The sequence below is a fragment of the Hyperolius riggenbachi genome, chromosome 10 (assembly GCF_040937935.1).
Source record: "Hyperolius riggenbachi isolate aHypRig1 chromosome 10, aHypRig1.pri, whole genome shotgun sequence".
NCBI classification, from domain to species: domain Eukaryota; kingdom Metazoa; phylum Chordata; class Amphibia; order Anura; family Hyperoliidae; genus Hyperolius; species Hyperolius riggenbachi.
In genome coordinates this window covers 248,938,143-248,947,839 of record NC_090655.1, presented here as the reverse complement: position 1 = coordinate 248,947,839, position 9,697 = coordinate 248,938,143, and the positions used below count along the sequence as shown (strand labels likewise).

Below are 9,697 nucleotides of genomic sequence, written 5' to 3'. Positions count from 1 at the left end.
CCATTGAGGCAAAATCGCCTCAAAAATGGTAAAGGCACCACTTTGCTGAGCGGATCGGAAACTAAATGCTCAGATGTGAACTCACATAGGGAATCATTGCAGAAGCGGTTTCAGGGCGATTTTGAGAATCGCCTGCGCTTGAAAAAAACGGCAGAAACGCCCCTAGTGTGAACGAGCCCTTAAAGGGATCCTTCCAGCTCTTTGAACATGGAAACTGACATTTCACTGAGAGATCATTTATAAATAAAACCTTTCCCACACTCAGAACTAGAGAAAGGGAGCTCATTAGTTTAAATTCTCTGGCATGTAAGAAGAACATTCTTCCACGCTTTGGGGGATGGTTTAATCTCTGAGCAACTCCTCTTGACAAATCAGAAGTTTCCCTTCTTAAAACAGAAGGTATTTGTGATTATTCAGGTTGGGGTGAGTATATGATGTCTCCCACAATGCACCACTGCTGAATATGCAAATTATGTCTGTTGCCCCTGCAAGCTAGCCACACCTCCAGAACCGGTGGAATGCCATGATCTGTCAGCTTGTTCATTGGACAGAGCCAAAGTAATCCAACGTGCATACAAACTTTCGGACTGGTTGATCTTCATCAGTGCATAGCATGGAATAATATGGTTCTAGCTGACACATCATTGCATTCCAGTGGATCTTGAGGTGTGTTTAGCCATCAGGGACAACAATGAGATAATTGCATATTCAGCAGTGATGCATTGTGGGACCCCTCATACACTCACTCCAACAGGAATTATTGCATATCGCTTCCGTTTTAAGAAGGCAGAATTCTGTTTTGCATAACATCTTAGCATGGAGGCTTTTTGGCCTCTTTCAGCCCCTTACTCACTCTTAGGCGTTCTGGTTCACCATAAGCTTGATGGGCAATCTGTAACTCGTGTCAAAGACTTCCTTTATCAACTATGTGACTGTGCAAGAAGGTGACCGTCTTCAACAAAAGATTTTGCACAATTGGAACAGGAAAAAGGGCGCTCGCCGGTGTGAATTCTCTTGTGCATAAAAAGTTCTGCTTTAGAGGCAAAACTTTTCCCACACTCTGTGCAAGAAAAAGGGTGATTCCCTTTTCTGGGGCCAGAATAAAAGATTTCCCACACTCTGAACATGAGAAAGGACGCTAACCAGTGTGAATTCTCCGATGTTGAAGGAGGTCTGCAATGGAAATGAAACTTTTCCCACAGTCTTCACACAACAGGCAATCACGGTTGTGACTTCTCTGGTGCATATGAAGAGCCTGTCTGCTAATAAAAGTTTTCTCACACTCTGAACAGGATGAAGAACAATCACCTGTGTGACCACTTTGGTGCGAAAGAAGGCTACTTTTTAGAATGAAAGCTTTGTCACACTCCGAACAGGAAAAGAGAGTCTCTTCTCTGTGCTCCTTCTGATGGGCGACAAGATGTGATTTCCTTTTAAAATGTTTATCACATTCAGAACATAGAAACATCTTCCCTCTTCCATGTCTGACAATACATGATTTACTTGAATATTTCTCAGGATTTGAGGGATCCGGTGATCTCTCCTCATGGTAAAGGCTGTGATGTGTATTCCCAGTGATGGGGTTTCCTCCAGGAAAACATTGTGTGATGTCATTACCTACTGCAGCATAATCTGAGGGGGAGATAAGAGATCCCTCCGAGGGGCTACCAATGTAATGGTCATCTGTAGAAAAATATAAAAACAATACAATTAAATGAACAATGGCACACTAGTTCACTATATATGGACAGAGATAGAACTGTGATTGTGAGGAGCTTAAAGGAACCCATTGGAAACATGATGTTATACTGAGGAATGAAGGTGGACCTTTCACATGGTGTACAGTATCTCCTCCTTATTTGTTGGTGCTATGATGTTATACTGAGGAATGGAGATGGGCCTTTCATATGGTGTACGGTATCTCCTCCTCATTTGTTGGTACTATGATGTTATACTGAGGAATGGGCCTTTCATATGGTGTACAGTATCTCCTCCTCATTTGTTGGTGCTATGATGTTATACTGAGGAATGGAGATGGGCCTTTCATACGGTGTACAGTATCTCCTCCTCATTTGTTGGTACTATGAAGTTATACTGAGGAATGGAGATGGACCTTTCATATGGAGTACAGTATATCCTCCTCATTTGTTGGTGCTATGATATTATACTGAGGAATGGAGATGGGCCTTTCATATGGTGTACAGTATCTTCTCATTTGTTGGTGCTATGATGTTATACTGAGGAATGGAGATGGGCCTTTCATATGGTGTACGGTATCTCCTCCTCATTTGTTGGTACTATGATGTTATACTGAGGAATGGGCCTTTCATATGGTGTACAGTATCTCCTCCTCATTTGTTGGTGCTATGATGTTATACTGAGGAATGGAGATGGGCCTTTCATACGGTGTACAGTATCTCCTCCTCATTTGTTGGTACTATGATGTTATACTGGGGGATGGAGATGGACCTTTCATATGGAGTACAGTATATCCTCCTCATTTGTTGGTGCTATGATATTATACTGAGGAATGGAGATGGGCCTTTCATACGGTGTACAGTATCTCCTCCTCATTTGTTGGTGCTATGATGTTATACTGAGGAATGCAGATGGGCCTTTCATATGGTGTACGGTATTTCCTCCTCATTTGTTGGTGCTATGATATTATACTGAGGAATGCAGATGGGCCTTTCATATGGTGTACAGTATTTCCTCCTCATTTGTTGGTATTATGATGTTATACTGAGGAATGGAGAAGGACCTTTCATATGGTGTACAGTATCTCCTCCTCATTTGTTGGTGCTATGATGTTATACTGAGGATTGGAGATGGGCCTTTCATACGGTGTACAGTATCTCCTCCTCATTTGTTGGCTCTATGTTATACTAAGGAATTGATATGGGGCTCGTATGGTGTACAATATCCCCCTTACTCTATACCACAGTGACTGCAGCCACAATAACCCTCTGCTTCCACTCACTAATATTTGTAGCTCCCATTCCCGTATAACAAGTGTTTCTCCTTCTCCCCATAACATCGGCCTCCCCTCCTGTGTTCACAGTACAGCCTCCTCTCATCCTCCTTTCCTCCCCTCTATCAGCTGAGAAGTGCACCAGTGGTGCTTCATTACCTCCTCCAGTGCTGGGTCCTTTTCATCCTCCTACATTGCAGCTGCCCACTCTCCTCTGCCTCCCAGTCCTCAGCCTTCCTGCAGGTCCTCATGTGACAGAGAAAGAGAAAGGACACTGCAGCACAGGAGGATGGAGAGGACTCAGCACTGGAGGAGTAAATAAAGCATCACTGCTGTGCCTCCCTGGTAAGGATGAGAACAGGATGAGGGGGGTCCCTTGCAAGCACAGGGTGGGGGGCGCTTAGTATAGGGACAAAATGAAGTTTACCCTCTCTCCTGCAGTTGTTGGGGCAGCTTCCACAGTAGCAAGACCCACCTTCACCTTGCACCAAGGCCAGGGTCAAATCTGGGCCAGGAAACCATCTGCATGATGGTTGTATATTGTCCTGTGTGTAAAGGTGTTTCCTCCAGGCATTCTGTTTTCCATGACATCCTTAAGTCATACAGGTATGCTAAATGGCTACCCTCAAATTTAGCCTTAGCCTATGATAGGGACATAAGACTATGGCTATGTTAGGGATTAGATTGCGACCTCCTCAGAGAAACAGTGATATGATGATGTACTCTATAAAACTTCTGCACAATAATAGTAATAGAAGCGTGCAGTCCATAAGTAAGGGTTAGCAAATAAGTTGTGAGAAAATGTCACTGGTAAATGGTATTACATACAGTATATGCATTTACTGTAACCCTTCTACAAGCTGCCCACTCCTCTCCCTGTTTGTGCCACAATCCTGTCACCCATCCTAACGCTCACCTTCCCACCCATCTCTTATCTAACCTCTTAACCCCCATAAACCACTCTTGAACTTTACCTTCCCACCTACCCCTGATCTACATTTTAGAATACATAGTATCAAACTGTTCATAGAAACCAACATAATCTCTTCAAGCATGAGACTTGTCCAAAAGCCTCTACCCGATGGCTGTGACCTTTGGCCATTCTATTGGCACTGCATTGAGAACATACGATTCTCTGGTGGAGATCAACGCATGGATTAAAGAACACTTCCAAAGTCCATTCTCTGTGAACAGTCTGTCCCTGCTCTCATAAATTCAAGTTAAAATTCTGCTACACAAAAAAAAAGAAACTGTAGATGAAATTGACCCAGAAACACCACCACCTTCTCTGGACCCGAGCTAAATTGAGATGGACTGAGGCAAAGTGGTAAAACGTCCTGTGGACTTACAAATCAAAATCTGAAATCTTCATAGGGAAATCACAAATGATGCTTCCTCCAGAATAAAGAGAAGGAGGCTTTCTTATCAGCACACTTTTTAAAAGCCAGTATCCACAATGGTGTTGGCATATGAAAAAGAGGGTAAATTGATTTTTTTCGGGTGACATTAGCATTCATACTTCAATAGTCTAACATTCATAATCCAGTGTGATCCAATGTTTATTGCTTACCTGTGAAGGTACCTAAAGAAAATTCTTCTTTTTTAATTTTCTCCAATAACCCACTCTCCTTAGCAGGCTGCTGAAAACTCCTCACATATGTCTCTTCTTCTTCCTCTTTAATTGTCCTCATCATGTCACCCTCCTCCATAGGTTGCTGATCACTCCTCAAATATGTGTTGTCTTCCTCTTTTATTGTCCTCATCATGTCACCCTCCTTCATAGACTGCTGATCACGCCTCACATATTTCTCTTCTTCCTTTTTAATTGTCCTCATGTCACCCTCCCCCATACACTGCTGATCACTCCTCATGTATATCTCTTCTTCCTCTTTAACTGTCCTCATCATATCACCCTCTTCCATAGACTGCTGATCGCTCTTCACGTATGTCTCTTCTTCCTCTTTACTTGTCCTCATCATGTCACCCTCCTCCATAGATGGCTGATCACTTCTCACATATGTCTCTTCTTCTTCCTCTTTAATAGTCATCATGTCACCTTTCACCTGAAATTCCCGATTACCATACAGATGAGTGTCCTCTACGTCCACTTTAATCTCATATTTCTCATCCATCGGTTTGTCATCCTAAATCAACAATAATCAAGAAAATTACTTTAAAGAGACTCTAACAAAATTTTCAGCCTTATTTCTTCTATCCTATAAGTTCCTATTCCTGTTCAAATGTGGTCTGGCTCACTGCAGCCTTTTTTAGTTGCACTGTGGCTGTGTTATCTCTGTTATATAATCTAATCTCTCTTCTGTCGGCTTTGTCGGGCTCAGGCAGAAATGTGCTGTCTGCTGTTATTGGCAGAAGCTATACACACACACACACACACACAAACACACACACACACACACACACACTCTCCACAGCCTATCACAAGCTGGTAACAGCCATGTCTTTTGTTTGTAAACACTGTCTAAAACTGGCAATTACAAGCCAGGATTGCAGCAGGGAGTGGCAGAAACAGCACAGAGGGGCCCAGGAGATCATAATGAATAGAATGGTACAGATTCTCTTTAAAAGTTAAATTTGAAAAAAAAAAAACACAAAAAAAAAAAACACATCTTTAACCACTTAAGACCGGGGCTGTTCTCTCCTATCTGTGCTGCGTGGGCTCTCCAGCCCGCAGCACAGATCGTGTGCAAGGCAGGGCGATCAGACTTCCTCCCTCTTTTCCCCACTAGGGGGATGACCTGCTGGGGGGGTCTGATCGCCGCCGCTCTGTGTGGCCGAGCGGGGGGGGGGGGGCTCCTCAAAGCCCCCCTCCGCAACGCGATTCCTCCCTCCCTCCCTACCTCTCCCTCCCTGGGCGGCAAAGGACGGTGATGCGTCCTGCGCCGCCTCTGTAAGGCTTCGCCTATCACACGGCGGCGATCCCCTTTACGGCAGCGCCGTATTGATGTAAACAGCGGGGATTTTTTCCCCACGTGTTTACAATTAGCCTGCGAGCCGCGATCGGAGGCTCGCAGGCTATTCACGGAGACACCCTCCATGAACTGTCATGGAAGCGGCCGTTTCCATGTAAAACCACTAACGACCAGCCGCTGCCTATCGGCGTTAGCTGGTCGTTAAGTGGTTAAAGGGAACCTTAACTAAACTGGGGCTTTTAACATCCCGCTGCAGCCTCCCTGTGCCAGCGACATCCTGGACAATCTTCCCATCCCCCGCCGTGGCTTAGTTTCGATTCTGGCGATAGAACCAGTCGCTGCCCACTGCACCTGCGCGGCCCTCGCCGTGCGGGTCCTTAATCACGCTCCATCTCCTGGGCGGCGGGAGTGTGATCGAGGACGCGCATGACCAGGGCCAAACAAGCACAATAACCGGCGACTGGCTCTGTCGCCAGAATCGAACTAAACCACAGCGGGGGACCGGAGGATTGTTCCAGGACGTTGTGGGCACAGGGCGGCTGCAGGGGGATGGTAGAAGCCCCAGGTAAGTGAAACTGTTTTTTTTTTCAGTTTAACACATCAGCACTCACACAAATAATCTATGCAGCAGAGTATAATTTAGCATGGTTAGGAGAGACTGCAACTCCTGCATGGAGAAATAGAAGATGACATCCTGACACAGTCACCGCCCAGACACACCCCTTTCTGTTACATGTCCCATAATTCCCAGCACCGCTCACCTCTCCTGACAGCATCTTGGTAATCTTGTTGGTGATCTCTAGAATCTTCTTGTCTCTCTCACGTGTCCTGGTCAGACATGGACCGACTGAGATGGTCACCTGGTCACCAGACTTCACAGGAGAAAAATCCTATACAGAAAAATCAACACGGATGTTATAGAAACTCCCAGAATCCTCCTCGGTCAGCTTTGCTTTCTCATAATAAAGACCAACATAATATCACATGACCTTCCCAGAATCCTCCTCACCTCTCCAGTCAGCAGACAGATGATCTCCAGGTTGAGGTTTAACATGCTCTCAGTCATGTGACTCTGGACGTCATCCATATTCCATAAGGTGGTCACATGATTTCTATAGGTAACCCCTCTCTGTAGATGAATCATAAATAAGCTGATGGCTATCTGGTCTGTAGGCTGCTGGGTTACACTAGATATATTCCACAGCACTATGACAGAGCTATACAATATAATGACAGTGTGTGACATTAGCATGTAGCCTTTCTATTCACTTTCTATTTATGAGAAAAATACTAACAAAACAACAAACCACATACAAAATTAGAAAACATAAACAACATAATCATAAACTTAGCTCCAAGTTAACCTCATGACCCCTCTTACACTTACTGTGTCAGATCGCAGTACTCTCCCCTGTAGCAGCTCGTCACAGAGGCCATTACGCGATGCGGTGGAAGTGCTCTGGGCTCTGCAGAAGTAACACACAAGCTGCAGTGCATTACCCTGCAACTCCCGGAAGTGCACTGGATGCCGCGTGTTCATTTTGTCTTTCTACGGTCGCACCGAGACTATAATGCGCAGTGTGACATTTGGCTGCAGTGTGCTTGTTCCAAATCACACAGCTACCGCAGCACGCATATGTAAAAGGACCCTTAAAGTGGATCCAAGATAAACTTTTACTCATTGCATAGTTCCTCATGGGACATGATGATATGACACATTTTCTAAGGAGTACCCAAGAAAACACAAATCTGGCATACTTAGGGTATCCGTCTCTGTCCTTTGTAACGTTCACCCAAAAGACTTCTTCCCACCTCTCCCTGACTTCTCTATTGCTATTATCAATATGTCCATCCATCCTGTCCCTCAAACTCGCTGCCTGGGTCTCACCCTTGCCTCAGCACCCCCCCTTCCCATCTATAATGCCTGCCACTCGCTCCTACCTAACCACTGACACCACCAAACTCCATGCCCATGCTCTGGTCATCTTCCATCTGGACTACTGCAATGCCATCCTTTCTGGTCTTTCTGAGACCAGACTTCCACCCATGCAATCTGTTATGAACGCAGCTGCCAGGCTCATTCATTCCTGCCAAGTTCCGGCACTGGTCCCCTGCGCCTCTCAGAATTACATCTCAACTGCTCTGCCTGGCTTATCAATCCATCTACAGTACCACACCTCCCTTTTCATACACCTCAGATCTCGGTATACTTCCCAACCCGCTCTCCACCCCTCGCATCACCTGCTCACCCCCAAGACTCCTGGACTTCTCTAGAGCAGCCCCTACTCTATGGAATGTCCTTCCTACCCCCAACAGTCTCGCACCCACCTTCAACTCATTCAAACAGGCCTTAAAGACCCTCCTGTTCACCACTTCTTATGCAATATCTTCATATTGCTATCCTCCTCCCTTGTGCTTACATCCCACCCTTTTCCACCCCATTGACTGTATGCCTATAAGAATCCCCCCCCCCCCCCCCCGTGTGCTCTTCTCCGTCCCATATGGTCACAGTGACTCGTCTGCTATATTTATCTTACATTGCTACATCAATATTTTGTCTCTCCTATCTATTGTGCAGTGATGCATAATACGTTAGCTCTATATAAATTTGTTATAAAGTTTATTAATGAAAAGGTTTCTACCTCCATCTCTTCGGTCTGAGTAGAAGCTTCAGTGGTAGACGGTTTGACAATACGGGAACTAGATACAAGTTTACTTCTTTTTCGCTTAGAAAGTTCCCTGCACGATTGCTCCTCACAGAGTCTGAAGATCGTTGGTACGGCATCATCTTTCAGAAATAATTTTGAACGGCGAATTGCATAATCTCCTGGCAGAAAATGGGCTGAACACATACGGTACCGGTCTCCCGGTTTATCATTCAGAACGAATGACTTCTGCATCTGTAGGATGTCTTCTGAAACCCCAGAATTCCTGAGCCAGGTTTCAATTCTGTCAGCATCATTGGGAAACTTATGCAATTTAATTTCCGGATGTTTACTTTCTGGATGTCTATTATTAAAGCCACTGGAATGTGGGCACTTGGGGACATAGCAATTAACCATTTCTAGCAACACAAAAAAAGAGAGAAAAGTATGATTTAATTGTAAATGTGTGCTCCTCTTCCCATCTCCCCCAACCACTGTGTGCTCCCCTCCCCCCCCCCCCCATCTCTGCTCCCCCAACCACCGTGTGCTCCCCTCCCCCATCTCTGCTCCCCCAACCACTGTGTGCTCCCCTCCCCATCTCTGCTCCCCCAACCACTGTGTGTCCCCCTCCCTCATCTCTGCTCCTCTCTTCCAACTGCATCCTCAAAAATTCTTCCATTTTACAGCCAACAGACATATCTGCGGAATAAAACGTAATATAATACTTAAGCAATAAAATATAATGAAATGTTTTTGTAAGAAAATAATTAAATTACCTTCTTTGCTTACAGTTGTTCGTCTCCTCTCTCTACATTCTTCCTCTTCAAAAATTACTTCCTTGCTGTGCGATCCACCCACTTTCTATGCCTAGCTTCTTCCTGGTATATTACGGAGGTTGCCATCTTCTGGAGCTCGGAGGAACTGCAGTTACCATTTAAGAACACTCAGTGCCGGTGTGATTTTTTTTGTTTGTTTGTTTTTGTTACAAAAAGATGGACAACTTTAAAGGTGAACCTGAAGTAAAAGGTATATTTAGGGTGCCATATTTGTTTCTGTTTCTGTGCTGATCATTCTGGTATCATTAGTGTCTTTATCAGACACACCTGAAACAAGCATGCAGCTCATATTGTCAGATTTTTGTCAGAGACACT

General features: G+C 44.9%; 1 protein-coding gene across 1 annotated transcript; it reads right to left on the bottom strand.

Moving 5' to 3' along the window:
- Window positions 1–474: 474 nt before the first annotated feature.
- LOC137535198 (gastrula zinc finger protein XlCGF53.1-like) lies at window positions 475–9,379 on the bottom strand. The gene is made up of 6 exons (XM_068257013.1): window positions 9,323–9,379; window positions 8,544–8,965; window positions 6,911–7,030; window positions 6,663–6,791; window positions 4,542–5,115; window positions 475–1,683 (listed from the first exon to the last, which is right to left on the bottom strand). Exons 2-6 carry the CDS (start codon window positions 8,961–8,963, stop codon window positions 1,139–1,141), a joined length of 1,788 nt encoding a protein of 595 aa, XP_068113114.1. The 5' UTR covers window positions 8,964–8,965; window positions 9,323–9,379; the 3' UTR covers window positions 475–1,138.
- Window positions 9,380–9,697: the final 318 nt, after the last annotated feature.

Excerpts from the sequence above, each read along its gene's own strand:
- LOC137535198 (XM_068257013.1), bottom strand. The coding sequence starts at position 8,963 with ATGGTTAATTGCTATGTCCCCAAGTGCCCACATTCCAGTGGCTTTAAT. Across the intron at positions 7,031-8,543 it reads CTCAGACCGAAGAGATGGAG|AGAGGGGTTACCTATAGAAA; the intron begins GTAGAAACCTTT and ends ATTCATCTACAG. Across the intron at positions 1,684-4,541 it reads TTCTTTAGGTACCTTCACAG|ATGACCATTACATTGGTAGC; the intron begins GTAAGCAATAAA and ends ATTTTTCTACAG.